Genomic DNA, 15,394 nt, shown 5'->3' with positions numbered 1-15,394 from the left:
GCCCTCTTTGGAATCAAAGGACCTGGGTTCAAATCTAGATTTTGCCATTTAGTATCTGGGTGATCTTTTTTTTTTTTAATTTTTTTTTTTTTTTGGTGAGGCAATTGGGGTTAAGTGACTTGCCTGGGGTCACACAGCTAGTAATTGTTAAGTGTCTGAGGCTGGACTTGAACTCAGGTCCTCCTGAATCCAGGGCCGGTGCTCTATCCACTGCTCCACCTAGCTGCCCCTTTTTTTTTAAATTTTTTTAAATTTTTTTTTTTTTAGTATCTGGGTGATCTTAAGCATGTAGGTGCCCCTCTGAGTTTCAGTTTCCTCATCTCTAAAATGAGTAGGAGGGGGACAGCCAGGTGGCACAGTGGATAAAGCACTGACCCTGGATTCAGGAGGACCTGAGTTCAAATACGACCTCAGACACTTTACTAAGCTATGTGACCCTGGGCAAGTCACTTAACCTTCATTGCCCCGCAAAAAAAAAAAAAATTAATTTAAATTTAAAAAAATTTTAAAGGGCAGCTAGGTGGCACAGTGGATAGAGCACCGGCCCTGGATTCAGGAGGACCTGAGTTCAAATCCGGCCTCAGACACTTGACACTAGCTGTGTGACCCTGGGCAAGTCACTTAACCCTCACTGCCCTGCAATAAATAAATAAAATAAAATAAAATAAAATAAAATAAAATAAAATGAGTAGGAGGGCAAGGTTGGGACAGATGTCCCTTCCCACTCTAAATCTGTCATCCTAAACTCCCGTCCCAAAGAAATATGAGAAGCCTTATCCAACCTCCTAACAAGACAGGGGCTCAAGAAACACCCTCTTCTCTCTAGTGTACCGTGGCCCAAATCCCACCATGGCTGCTTCCCATCTGATACTTTTTATCAAAGACGTCAAAGGAGTCATGAAGTTGGCTTTGAGGTTCCATCTTTTCAAATCATGTCTTGCCACTTTCTTGGTTTCAAGGACTATGCTGGAGAATAAGACTATGGGAGTTCCTGGGAAAGTTAAACTTTTTTAAACTTTGGATGTGTATTCCAGAAAAGGGGTGTGACACCTTCTGCCACAGTCTAGAACATGGGTCTCTGGCTTAGAAAGACAAACAGACAGACAGATAGATAGATAGATAGATAGATAGATAGATAGATAGATAGATAGATAGATAGATAGATAGATAGATAGGTGATTGATAGATGAAAGATAAATATAGATATGGACAGATAGATCAATAGCTAGAGAGATGATGGATAGAGATGATAGATGAAAGATAGATCAATAAATAGATACTGATATATATGTATATGTATATATATTATATATATATGGAGAGAGAAAGAGAGAGAGAGAGAGAGGGAGGAAGGGAGAGAGGGAGGGAGAGACGCTTTTCACTAGAATTGGTTTCCTTTGTAATCCTCTGTGTTTAATGTTATACACTGAAAATCACTGTTCTGAGGAGGGGTCCATAGGCTTGGGCAGGCTGCCAGGAGGCTCCATGATACATAAAACATTGAAGAACCCTGCTCTGGAGAGCATCACAAGCTACCTAGAAGGAAGTTCTAAATGTTAGTGCCACCTATTGGCAGGAATAATCCATAACAAATTAAATCTGGCTGCGCAGCTAAGTACTGTAAACCCATGGGGACAGGGAGGCTTTCTCCCAGCCTCGAGGCAATGCCTGGGCCCGGTCGCTATGATGAGGACAGGCATCTGGTGGTAAGAAGCTCGGGTCCTAGGGCTCCAATCGACAAGGGCTTCCAGCCGACAAGGGCTCGGATGCCCAAGAATGAAGGATCACTTCCAAGAAGCCAGGAGTATCCATCCCAGAATGGTCCACAGCCACCGCAGGGCATCCACAGGCCAGAACTCTCCAAAGCCAGTTGGGCTGAGGGCATCTCCAGCTGCTGGGGACCCAGGATTTGGGGGCCTACTCCAGCCCAAGAGTTTTCAAGCCACTCCAGTTCAGGGCTTGCAGCAGATGGATGGGGGAAGAGCCTGCAGCCTGACACATCAACTGGCCTTTGGGACGGTTATCAAGCCAGCTGGGGGACTCTCTACCAGGGCCTGGATGGGGATTCCATTTCCTGCCTCATGTGTTTTAGATGGCTCTCCCTCCTCACCTCCTCTGCCTCTGGGAATCCCTAGTTTCCTCCTAGGCACAATCTGGGTGGCATCTCCTACACTAATCCTTTGTGGTTCCCTTCAATCAACCCACAAACATCTATTGAGCGCCAGGCATCGGGCTAGGCCCTGGGGGGGCCAAGCCAAAATGAAACTGTTGTCTTCTTTTTTTGAGGCAATTGGGGCTAAGTGACTTGCCCAGGGTCACACAGCTAGTAAGTGCCAAGTGTCTGAGGCCGGATTTGAACTCAGGTCCTCCTGACTCCAGGGCACTGGTGCTCTATCCACTGTGCCACCTAGCTGCCCTGTTCTTGTCTTCAAGCTTGAAGTTGTCAGCCCTCTCTCCCTTGTGAAATCACCTTCAATTCCCTTGTATATAAAAACCTCAGGTTCACTACTGTCCAACCCATCCTGCAAAGTCAGGGTCAAGGTCAGGGCCCCTTCCATGAGATTGCAACAGGGCCCTAACACCTCCTTCCCAAGTCTATTCTAATAAGATGCCTTTTCCTACAGGCTTGGCTTCATTTATTATTGAGTAATACATATTATTACTATTATTATTAAGATCATATCTACAAAGCGCTTCGCAAATATCAAAGCACTATATATGCTAGCTATATTTATTGTAATTGTTATTATTTTTACTCAGGAGGCCAGAAGTAAACCCCAGGGTTGGGTAAAGAGGTGAGTATGGGTGTGTATGTAAGATACAGATACATAGAGAGAGAGAGAGAGATAATTGATAGATGATAGATAGATATAGATAGATATGGATAGATTGATCGATACCTAGATGATACATGATAGATGGAGATGATAGATGAAAGATAGACAGACAGATATATATATACATAGATATATAGGTACCGATATATAGATAGAGAGAGAGATGCTTTTCACTAGAATTGGTTTCCTTTGTAATACTGTGTTTAATATTATGCACTGAAGTCCTCTGGCCATTCCTAGAACTCATCCGACAGTCACCTGGGATCCTCATGAATCCCTGGGGTAAAGAGCCTTGTTCCTCCTCACCCTCTCTCTCTCTCTCTCTCTCTCTCTCTCTCTCTCTCTCTCTCTCTCTCTCTCACACACACACACACACACACACACACACACACACACACACACACACACGGAACAAAAATGGGATCAAATAGGGAGTCTGTGGATTAGGAAATGGAAGGAGCAAACTGGTGTTATATAAATGAATGAATGCACATTTCTTAAGCACTTAGCTAGGCACTGTGCTAAGTTCTGGGGATACAAATATAAGTGATCAAGACAGTCCCTGCCCACCAGGGGCTTACATTCTAATAAGGGAAGACAACACATGGAAGGAAGTAGTGGTCAGGGAGGAATGTTTGGGAGGAGACAGTCAGAGAGAATGGCTGCTCTCCCATGCTGCAGTCAGATGAATCGAGGAAACAGAGGAGGTGGGCACGAGTAGCCTATCAGTGATGACTAACCACAAAAGGGAAGATGAAAGCCCTACTCAAGAACACAAGTATCCAAAGAAAGCGGAGTGTTTGTCACGCGGTGATAGCGAGGGAGCCCAGATGTGAAGCATTAGTGCTTTCCTCACAGCCACAGAATGTGAGAGAACCAAAGAAGGGTCTCTGGTAGGCTGGGTGGGATCTGAGTTGTCCTTTCCTTAGATATTTATTAGCATCTTTGTTTTAACATCACTCAGATTTCCCCCTGTATCCCTCCCCTTCCCCTCACTGAGAGCCATCCTTTATAACAGAGACTTTAAAAAGAAAGAAAAGAAAAGAAGAATGTAAAAAAATTAGACAAACGTTCTTGATACACCAAAAAAATCTAGCATTATATGCAATGCTCTACACCCATTACATTCATGCACAACAGCTTGTTTATCCATTCTCCAATTTATGGGCACCTACTTTCCTTCCAGCTGTTTACTGTGACAAATAAGACTGCTATAAACATTCTGAGTAGAGGGAGCTTATCATTTGGTCGGTAACTTCCTCGGGGTATATGTAGAGCACTGGTTGAGCTGAGTCTTGAAAGAAGACAAGAAAACCAGGAAGCACAGATGAGACAAGAAAGCACTGTAGGCATGGAGGATTACCAGGGCAAAAGCTCAGAAACAGGAGATGGAGGGTCAAGTACAAGGGACAAGTAGGAGGCCAGTGTCACTGAATCAGAGAGTACCTACGACGGTTAAGCAGACCAGAAAGACAGGAAGCAACCAGGTTGTGACAAGTCTTTAAAAGACAAAAAGAAGACTTTGTACTTGATCCTGGAGATGATAGGGAGCCACAGGGGTTTAATAAGTAGAGAGAGGGGGCAGCTAGGTGGTGCAGTGGCCCTGGATTCAGGAGGACCTGAGTTCAAGTCCCGCCTCAGACACTTGACACTTACTAGCTGTGTGACCCTGGGCAAGTCACTTAACCCTCATTGCCCCACAAAAACAAAACAAAACAGTAAGTAGAGAGAGGAATGTGGTCAGGCCTGGGCTTTAGGAAAATCCTGTTGGCAGCTAAATTGAGAATGGACTGGAGTGAAGAAGGGAAAGGCAGGGAGAAAAGAGAATCGGTTGTTGCATCACCAATAAGAGGTAATAAGGGCCTGTACTACTGTCATGAAGACATGAGTGGAGAGAAGGGCGCCTATGGGAGAGATCTTGGAAATTAAGATTTGGAAATCAAGACAGGATATGTGAGGTGGCTGAGAGTGTGAAGCTGAGGATGACCCAGCTTGTAAATAAGGGATGGTCATTCCATCAATGTTAATATGAAAGTTGGAGGTTTTGGGGAAAGATAATGGGTTCCATTTTGGACATGTTGAGTTCCAGATGCCTAGATGATATCCCAAAAGAGGTAGCCAGGTGGTACAGTGAGTAAGAACATTGGACTTAGAATCAGAAAGACCTAGATTCAAATCCTGTCTCTGATACTTATTAGCTGTGTAACTCTAGGCAAGTCACTTAACCTCTCAGCCTCAGTTTCCCAGCATTATCTCCCCAGGGTTATTGTGAGAATCAAATAAGATAACACATGCACATGTACAAAAACATTTATAGCTGCTCTTTTTGTGGTGGCAAGGAATTGGAAATTGAGGGGTTACCCATCAATTGGGGAATATCTGAACAAGTTGTAGTATATGAATGTAATGGAATTCTATTGTGCTATAAGAAATGATGAGCAGGTAGATTTCAGAGAAACCTAGAAGGACTTGAATTAACTGATGATGAGTGAGATGAGCAGAACCAGGAGAACATTGTACACAGTATCATCAACATTATGTGTTGATAAACTGTGATAGACTTGACTCTTCTCAGCAATACAATGGTCCAAGATAGTTCCAAAGGACTCATGATGGAAAATGCCCCTCAAATCCAGAAAAAAAGAACTGTTGAATCTGATGCAGATCAAACCATACTATTTCTATTGTTTTTGTTGTTTTTTTTCTTTTTTGAGGTTTTTCCTTTTTGCTCTGATTCTTGTCTCATAAAATGACATGCAGAAATATGTTTAATGTGATTGTACATATATAACCTATATCAGATTACTTGCTGTCTTGGGGAGGGGGGAGGGAGGGGAGGGAGGAAGAAAAATTAGAAACTAGAAACCTTATAAAAACAAATGTTGAAAACTATCTCTAAATGTAACTGGAAAATAATAAAATATTTATATGGAAAAAATATTTTTATAAAAGATAACACATGTACAGTACTTTCCAAACCTTAAGGAGCTATATAAATGCTTGTTCCTCTTCTTCTTGTTCTTGTTGAGTTCAAGATGCCCCAAAGGCAGTCGGTGATGCAAGACTGGAGGGCAGGAGAGAAGTAAATCTAAGAACCATTTGCCTAGAGATGATAACGGAACACGTGGGAACTGATGAACTCCCCAAAGAAGATAGTAAAGAAGGAAAAGAGAAGAGAACCCTGGACAGAACCTAGGGAGACATGCCACTTAGCAGGTGTGATATGGATGAAGATCCATCAGAGGAAGCTGGGAGAACTCAGAGAGGTGGGAAGGAAACCAGAGAAATGAATGTCACCAAAACCTAAAGTGGAGAACAGAGCATCCAGGGGAGAATGAGATCAACAGGGCCACAGGAGCAGACAGGGGAAGAAGGAGGGTATGCTCAAGGGTACCCAGCCCCCCAGCCACTTCCAACAGTACGTGGCATCTGTCAATAAAGATCAAGCCCCACAGGTCTTCATGGCCAAGTGAGACAGGGAAGTACTGCATTCATGAGGCTGACATAACTTCCTTGATATGGCAAGAGCAATGCCCAGGAAAGAAGGGACCCGTCTCAAAAAGGAGCAGATTTTTTTTTTCTTAAAAAAAAAAAGGAAGGAGCTAATGGCTATTTCATTCCAGCCACAAATCACATCAACCAGCTGCATTTCCTCACTCCAAGATTTCTCCATCTTCCACCAAAGCAGGTCCATTATTGACGAGTAGCATTAAAAATAAAAATAGAAGCATGGGAAGGAAGCAATCATTTCTGGGAATGTAATGGTTGAAAGAGAAAAGTTGAAAGATACAGTTATTTCCTAATTTTGATTGGAACTTAAATCAAATAAAATTGGGGTTATCTTCAAATTTAAAAATTGAGGGATAGCTAGGTGGCAAGTGGATAAAATACCAACACTGAAGTCAGGAGAACCTGAGTTCAGATATAACTTCAGACACTTACTAGCCCTAGGCAAGTCACTTAACCCCAACTTCCTCCAAAAAAAAAAATGGCATAGTGGATAAAAAGCAAGTCTTGAAGCCAGAAAAGAACTGGGTTCCAGTGCTGCCTCTGACACCACTGATCATGTGATCCTGGGAAAGTAACAAGCTCTCGGCATTATAGGCAGCTCCCTAAGGCTACACACTGCAGAGAAGGTACAGCCTGCATTAGGGGAGGGAGTATCCTCAACTGGGAGTTCTTTATACCAATGAAGTCACAGGATCCAATTCCTATTCCTAGCTATCACTTGGGTATGTCAAGAAAAGGAAATTTCTGTCCTATTACACTGCGGAAGAAATGCCTTATTTCAGGGGGCAGAGTGTAATAACCCCAGGGCCATAACCAGCCCGACTGTACCTGGGGCAAGTTCAGTTGAAGGGCGCAGGAACTCTATGGTCCCACTGGGAGAAGACAGGGTGGTGATGGGAAGAGAAGGTAGGAGGGAAGGGCAAAATGGCAGAGAAATCAGTACCCACCATGGGTACCATCATGCCAAAGGGCAGCCCATCACCAGGGGTTTCTAACCTTTACTCCCCACAGCGGCTAGGGCAGAAGGCAGCCCAAGGCAGGGGATCCATAACAAAGAGACGAAGGAGTCACAGCCAGAGGTGGAGACTCCCAAGAAATACAGGGATATCAGTGGCTGTAGTGAAGAAGCATGCCCCTGCCCACGTCCATATGCTGGGCCAAAGCCCTGTTAACCCTGCACCAGTGACGGCTTGAGATAAACTTTATGTAATAGCTTAGTTTTAAGTATCCTGACCTGTACCATTCGGGAAGGCTGGTATTTGGACTGGATTTGCTTTTTATCCATTAAACTATACATACATATAGTTTACATGTGTGTGTACATATACATATATGCACATACATGCATATACACACGTACACACCAATGGTTATACAGCATTATAGACTGACCTGGAACCACTGACCACATTTTACATAATTCCAACTGAAAGTAATGAGGATTCAAATATGGGTGACCACTTCAGAGATTCATTCCTTGCACTAATTGGGACCTGGTGGTATTTTAACTCACGATATTAAATCCTGGAGTCAATGCCAAGCATTATTTCACGCCCAAACAATTCTTACCTGAGAAAAGTTGAGCCCATTCAGAGGATGGCACTGTTCTTCGACTTTTTCCACTGCCCCAGTCCGTTTCCGGAGGCGCTCGGCCTCCTGGGCGAGGTACAGGTCTAACACCGGCACCCCTCGGGACTTAATGTCCACTTCAGTCAGGGAATTCACCATCAGCATCACCCACACAGGCCTCTTCCTCTCCCAGTTGCCTGCGATGGCATTGAAAAGGTAATCGGCGTAGAGGCCCTTCCCTCGCTGATCTGGAGTCATCCATGAGGGCATCATTAGCTTCACGTAGTCCAGGTGGCGCTTGAGCCGGCAGTAGATGTCCTGGGGCAGCACATCCTGCAGGTTCTCACCCTGCGGCAACATCTGGCAGCTGGTGAGGGCTGAGATGGTGTATGGGTCCGTGAGGTCCAGCTCGAAGTACACGATACTGCTCTGCTGGAAGGCTGCCTTGGAGTTTTCAGGAATGAAATCCCAAACCCGCGTGTAGGGCACGTGAATTGTGCCAAAAAAGTAGGATGGGGGGTCTCGCTTTATGGTCCATAAGAAAGAGTTCAGCTCGCTTTGCTAAAAAGGCAAGGGAAACACAGAAAGTCAGTATACTGTACTGATGATGGGAAAAGCTAACACAGAAGAAAATAGTACATTTAAACCAAAAATCAACCAGAAGTGTGAAGCAGGCACAGATGTGCCGAGCGTGATAATCATACCTAACATCACCCAGCACCTTGTGTTGGGTTTTTTTGTTTGGTTAGTTTTTGCAGGGCAATGAGGGTTAAGTGACTTGCCCAGGGTCACACAGCTAGTAAGTGTCAAGTGTCTGAAGTGGGGCTTGAACTCAGGTCCTCCTGAATCCAGGGCTGGTGCTTTATCCACTGCAGCACCACCTAGCTGTCCCCACTCACACCTTAAGGTTTTCAGAGTGCTCTGCAAACATGATCTCACTGAATCCAACAGCCCAGGGAAGAATGGGCTATTATGATACTCATTTTACTGATGAGCAAACTGAGAGAAAAGCAAAGTGAACTGTCCCAGGCTTGTTTTTGTTTTTGTTTCCTTCATGTCTGACTCTTTGTGACCCCATTTGGGGTTTTCTTGGCAAAAATACTGGAGTGGTTGGCCATTGTCTTCTCCAGTTCATACGCAAAAACTTAGGAATGATCTTTTTAATAGATGTCACCGTCCCAAACACCCAAAATCTCCCAGCCACACACAACAAAGGGCTTTCCAAGTATAGAGAGGTGGCTGAGAAGATCAAAATCACATGGTATGAGGTTGAGGTACATACATATCAAGTCAACGAGCCAAGGCAATAAGTATTTATTAAGTGCCTAGTATGTGCCTGACGCTGTGCTAAGCTTCAGGAATACAAAGAAAGCCAAAAACCAGTCCCTGTTTTCAAGGAGCTTACAGTCTAATGAAGTTGTCTACAACATATAGATAACTATGGACAAACAAAGAGAATCCACAGATGATCAGCAGAGAGAAGGCACTAGTACTAACGATTACTGCAGAAGGTGAGATTTTAGATAGAGACTTACAGGAAATCAGAGCAACCAGGAGGCAGAGATGGGGAGGAAATTCCAGGCATTGGGGGAGGGGGGCAGACCAGTGAAAATTCACAGAACATTGAGGGTCTCGTGCCAGAAAATGCCAGTAGGCAGTATCACTGAATATACAGAGGTGAGTATGGTAAAAGAAGACTGAAGGAGCAGACAAGGGCCAAGATATGAAGAGCTTCCAAACCAAACAGAGCATTTTACACTTGATCCTTGAGGTAAGAGGGACTCACTGGGATTTATTTAAGAGGTGGGTGGCAGGGTTGGGTCTTTGTCGTAGGAAGATGATGCTGACAGATGAGTGGAGGATGGACTAGCGTGGGGTCACACTTGAGAGAGGTCATCAGGCCGGAGGGAATGACAGCCTGCACCAGTGTGATGGCGTTTCAGAGAAGAGAAGGGGTGGAAGTATATAAGAGATGTTGGGAAGGTTGAATTGACAGGATTTGTTAACAGATTGGATATAACAGCCTGAGAAAGGAGGCGTCAAGAATGACACCTGGAGGGGCAGCTAGGTGGCACAGTGGATAAAGCACTAGCCCTGGATTCAGGAGGACCTGAGTTCAAATCTGGCCTCAGACACTTGACACTTACTAGCTGTGTGACCTTGGGCAAGTCACTTAACCCTCATTGCCCTGCAAAAAAAAAAAGAAAGAAAGAAAGAAAGAAAACAAGAATGACACCTGGAGCCTGGGTGATTGGGAAGACAGCGGTGCCCTCAACAATAATGAGGAGGATTAGAAGAGAAGGACCTGAGTTCAAATCTAGCCTCAGACACTTCCTAGCTGTGTGACCCTGGGCAAGTCACTTAACCCTGTTTGCTTCAGTTTCCTCATCTGGAAAATGAGCTGGAGAAGGAAATGGCCAACCACTCCAGAATCTTCACCAAGAAAACCCTAAATGGGGTCACAGTCAGATCTGCCAGAAATGACTGAAAAACAGCAACTAAGAAGAGGGGAGGGTTTGGGGAGGAAGATAACGAGCTGCATTTTGGACATGTTTTTGTCCTGTCTACTCCTGGATTCGTCCTGCCGTGACACTGGACAGCTAAGAGGCCCAGGGGATAGAGCAAGCACTTGGTCTAGTGTCACGAAGGCCTGAGTACAAATCTGGTTTCATACACACTAGCTGTTATGACCCTGGGCAAGTCATATAACCTGTGTTTGCCTCAGTTTCTTCAACTGCAAAATGGAGGTAATCATAGCACCTACTTTGCAGGTTGTTATGAGGATCAAATGAGATGTTTGTGAAGCATTTAGCACAGTGTCTGGTGCTATATAAACGCTAGCTATTATTATCATAGTTGTGGTGGTTGTTTTTAATTATCATTCCAAGAACAGTTTCTAGGAGCTTACAGGGGATAAGCTGACAACCTAACACCTTTATTCAACTACAAAAGACAGTTATTTTAACCACGTGTGCACCAGTCTGTGCAACATTCAAAGAAAAGAAATTACAAGATGGCAGGCAGTACCAAGACTGAGCCTCATCCAAAAAGGATCATCACAGCAGCTGACGTTTTCAGAACACTAAGGTTTGCAGAACACTTTACATACATCATCTCATTTGGGTCCTCACAATATCCTAGGGATGTAGGTGCTATTATTATCACTATTTTGCAGATAGGAAACCTGAGTCTAACAGAGGTTAGGTAACTTGCCCAGAGTCAATTAGAGGCAGGATTTGAACTCTGATCTTCCTAACCAGTCCATCACTCTACCCACTGCCCCATCTAGCTAGCTGCCCGCCCTCTCTCACACCTCCTCTGCTGTTCTCATGTGCATCTGTATTGCATGGACTTGATAAGGCCCAGCTCATCCCCACACACCTTCTGTAAAAATCAGCAGCACCTTAGGCCCTGCTCAGTAGTGGTTTAAATTATCCCTAGGTTGGCTTCATTCTCAGTGTCTCAACTTCATGTCCGCCTCGAGAAAGGAGAAAAGAAGCCCAGCTCTTGGTCCCAGCTTTCTCCCAGTGTTCTCTAGTACAAAGCTTCTTAAACTGGGGGTCGAGAAACTGAATGTGGGTGGGGTCTCGAAAAATTTGGCAATAAATGTTGGATTTGTGTCATTTTATATACTTGTATGCCCAGGGTCCCTAAAAAGTTATCGGGTGAAAAGAGGTCTTGAGTGGAAACAGTTTAAGAAGCCCTGCTCTAGCATACATCCACCCGCCCACCTTCCCCCACTCTCCGCCCTGGGCAACACTGATAAGGATTGTGCTTGCTGACAAAATGGACCAACACTTCCACTGGGCCCCTCCTTTCCAGTCCCCAGGAGTGCAGGAAAAACCCACTCCCCTCCCTCTGTTTTCCACTCTACTCATAAAACGTATGAATAAAATTAAAAGTGAGTCTGAATGTGGAACTGTGCCAGGCAGCTTAGGGCAGAGCAGCACCAGACGGGGTGCTAATGCTGGGATCTGGTCAGCAGGCTGTCTCAAGAGACAGAAAGGTCACCTGGAGGGCAAGTTAACCATTACCCTGCCCACCCAGGCCTCCTCCAGCCCCTTCCTCAAATAACTTCAATTAGAGCTGAAGCCCTCCGCCTTCATCCTGGCCTAAACACATCACGGCAGAGCCCCAAGCATCTGGTGCGCCGTTAATGGCAATGATCTGAAACGAGAGAGATGATGTCTCAGCACAGGGTAGGGACCCAATACCAGATACAGGGCGTCAGGAGGCAAGTTACAGAACCAAGGAATGTCGGTGCTAGAAGGGGCCTTGGAAGGCAGCTGGTCAACCTTCTTCCCCTTTTATGAGTTTGTTTGTGTGTGTGTGTGTGTGTGTCTGGGGTTTTTTTTGTAGGGCAATGGGGGTTAAGTGACTTGCCCAGGGTCACACAGCTAGTATGTGTCAAGTGTCTGAGGCCGGATTTGAACTCAGGTCCTCCTGACTCCAGGGCCGGTGCTTTATACACTGTGCCACCTAGCTGCCCCTCTTCCCCTTTTATGAATGAGAAATCGAGAGCCCAGAGCAGTTAAATGACACAAGCCCAAGGTCATGCCATGGAAGTGTCGGAGATGAGCTCTGAACCCCAAGCCCTGTGATTCTAGACCCGGTGTCTTTCCCACACTACATCCCCATTCATCAGTCCAAAGACTTCTTGTTTGTTTTTTGTTTTGTTTTGTTTTGTTTTTCGGGGCAATAGGGGTTAAGTGACTTGCCCAGGGTCACACAGCTAGTAAGTGTCACGTGTCTGAGGCCAGATTTGAACTCAGGTAGTCCTGAATCCAGGGCCGGTGCTTTATCCACTGCTCCACCTCGATGCCCCCAAAGACTCTTCTTAAGAGACAGTGTGGTCCTGTAAAAAGAGCAGCATCTCAGGAGGCAGGGGACCTGGGTTCAAATCCTGCCTGAGATGCTTGCTATTGCCATCCCTGTGATCTTGAGCAAATGACTTCATCTTCCTGAGACTGGGTTTCTTCCTCTGTAAAAGGAGAGCACTGGACTAGATGGGTTCACGGGCTGTGATGACCAAGTTTTTAGAGTCTAAAGGGTATGTTCTTCCTTCTACTTACATTTGGGCTCCTTCCAAAATTCCACCACTACCTGCATGAAGATGCCCTGACAACCTCTGGGAGAATGTAGAAGTGCTGGATCCAGTCAGCTAGCTGTCTGTGAAGACCTCCAGCAAAGTGTTTGTTTCCCTTCTCTGGTCCTTGAAGGTGGTATCACTTGGAAGAGGAAAGAGATAGGGCCAGATGCCCTCTGGGATCCCCTTGGAGCTACCTCATTTGGCTTCCCTGGGACACCGTCAGAGGGGGCTGGGCCCAAGGATTCCTAAATTTCCTTTTCCCACGGGAGGACACCAGAACTGGAGGGAAACTGCACCGACTGGGACTGGAGCGTTAACGGATCCATCCCTGGGTAGAGAATTGCCTGAGAAATGAATGACGAAAGGGAAGAGAGCTGGGAAGGTAGAAAAGAAAGGGGGAGGCAGAAGCTAGCCCCTCATAGCCCTCTCTGCACAGTCGCATCCCCCCCACCCCCAGCCCAGCACCTCCTAGCCCTTCCAGCGCCTCTCCGGCTTACTCTCGAGTGCCCCGGGCTCTCCTACCCCTTCCCCCTTTCCCCCTCCGCTGAAAAGAAGGGGGCTCAGCAGGCAGCCGAGATCAAAGGCGCCCATCACCACGGGGGAAGTCACGGCTCAGAGCACCGCCCGGGGCCGGGGGCTCCCTGCCGTCAGCAAGGGGAGGAAGCCTGGGAGGCGGGGACCTGGCCCACGGAAAAGCCCCCTTTACCCTCCCGGGGTGCCCCCAGCCGGGGAAGACCAGGGCCAGCGGGAACTACCGGCCCCAAACCCCAAAAGAGCAGAGGGGGAGGCTGGAAACGGAGACCGGTGGGTCTGGGGCCGACAGGAAAGTTGGGGAAAGGTGCACGGTAAAGACGCAGGGGCTGGGGCGGCGAGGGTGGGGGAGGAGGGCCCGAAGGACCAACTGAAACTGGCAGAACAATGATCTCTGCGAGCCGAGCCGGGCGGCTCTGGGCTCCAGACCGCCCCCGAGACTTGGGCCACTTCCAGAGAGCGAAGCGTTCGCTTCGGTGCGCTCCGGGAAGGAAGAAAGCCCCAGCCCAGGGCTTCCCGGGAGAGCCGGCCCCCGTGCGCCACAAGTCCGGCATGCTTCCTCCCTCCTCCTCCTCCTCCTCCTCTCTCCGCTTTCCCCCTCCTCCCAACTCCTCTTCCTCCCCGTCCCACTCTTTCCTCTTCTCCCTTCCTCCCCACTCTCCCTCCTCTTTATTCTCCCCATTCCTCCCTCCTCTTCTCCTCACTCCTCTTCTCTCCACTCTTCTCCCTCTCTTCTTCTCTCCTACCCTTCTCCTTCTCTTCCTTTTCCCCTTTTCTTCCCCTCCACTCTCCTCATCCCCTTTCTCTTCTTCGCTCATCTCTTTTAAGTTCTCACTTGCTCTTGCCCCCTCTTCCATCCTCTTCTCCCTCCTCCCTTTTATCTTCACCCTCCTCTTCTCCTTTTCCTTCTCTCCTTCTTTTCTCTGCACCTTCCTCTTCTCCCTCCTCTTCCCTTTCTCTTCCCCCCTCCCATTTTCTCCTCTACTTTCATCCTCCTCTTCCACCTCCTCTTCTCTGCCCTCCTCCTTCCCCTCTTCCTTCCTCCACTTCCCTCCTTTCCCTTCTTTTCTGCCCTTCCTCCCCTTCTTTGCCCCCCTCCTCCTCCTTTTCTTCTTTGCCTTAAGGGAAGTGGGGAATTGGTCACTTACTTGGGTCCCGAGTTTGCAGGCATCCGCAGCCGGAGCTGGAGCCGGAGCTGGAGCCGGAGCCGGAGCTGCCTGCGAGTAGTCTCCAGGAGCGGGGCCCCTCCGCTGGGCTCCGGCCGCGGGCAGGAGGAAGAAAGTCTGGAGGACCAAGTTCCAGGGGCTCATCCCGCCCATAGCGGCTCCGGGGCTCCGGGCAGGGCAGGGCGCAGGACTGGCTCCCGGGAGCCCCGCGCGCGTCCCCAAAGTGGTCAGGCAGGCAGACTGGCCGGGTGGGCTGCAGCGGGCGCTGGGCTCTGTGGGCAATCAGTCCCCGTCCTCCTCCTCTCCCTGGGCCAGGGCTGCTCCGGCTGGGGCGGCGGAGCCATGGAGGGGCGCCCAGCCCGCCATGGCGCAGAGGAGAGGGGCGCAGCGGCCCGGGGCGCAGCAGCTGGCGGCCGCCACCTCGCTGCTCCTTCCAGGAGCCCTCCTCGCTCTCTGCCCGCCGGTCCTCCTCGCTCTCCTCACTCTCCTCTCTCCCCTCGTTCACTCGCTCCTTTTTTTTTTTTTCTTTTTTGTAATTCCGAGTGCAGCCTCTGGATGGAGGTACAAAGTCAAACTCCGGCGATTGGCCACGTGAGGCCCTTTCCCCCAAACTTCCTCCCCTCCCCCGTCCGCCCCAACCGTTTGGGGGCCCCCATTCATCTCTGCTCAGCCTCCCTTTCCGACTCTTCCCC

The 15,394-nt window shown here is 47.7% G+C and overlaps 1 protein-coding gene across 2 annotated transcripts in view; it reads right to left on the bottom strand.

The window, feature by feature from the left end:
* Nucleotides 1–15,176, bottom strand: part of TRABD2A (TraB domain containing 2A) — a 56,506-nt gene extending 41,330 nt beyond the window's left edge. For both annotated transcript variants that reach the window (XR_006354943.1, XM_043987022.1), the window contains exons 1-2: nucleotides 14,685–15,176; nucleotides 7,917–8,477 (exon numbers count right to left, since the gene is read on the bottom strand). Coding sequence is in view for 1 of the 2 variants with exons in the window: in XM_043987022.1 (XP_043842957.1) it covers nucleotides 7,917–8,477; nucleotides 14,685–14,855 (732 nt within the window). In the remaining variant the exon portion in view is untranslated. The remainder of the gene's footprint in view (nucleotides 1–7,916; nucleotides 8,478–14,684) is intronic.
* Nucleotides 15,177–15,394: the final 218 nt, after the last annotated feature.

This window comes from Dromiciops gliroides, chromosome 2 (assembly GCF_019393635.1).
Source record: "Dromiciops gliroides isolate mDroGli1 chromosome 2, mDroGli1.pri, whole genome shotgun sequence".
Classification (NCBI taxonomy): Eukaryota; Metazoa; Chordata; class Mammalia; order Microbiotheria; family Microbiotheriidae; genus Dromiciops; species Dromiciops gliroides.
The sequence above is the reverse complement of the archived record's forward strand: the minus strand, read 5'-3'. Positions and strand labels throughout refer to the sequence as shown.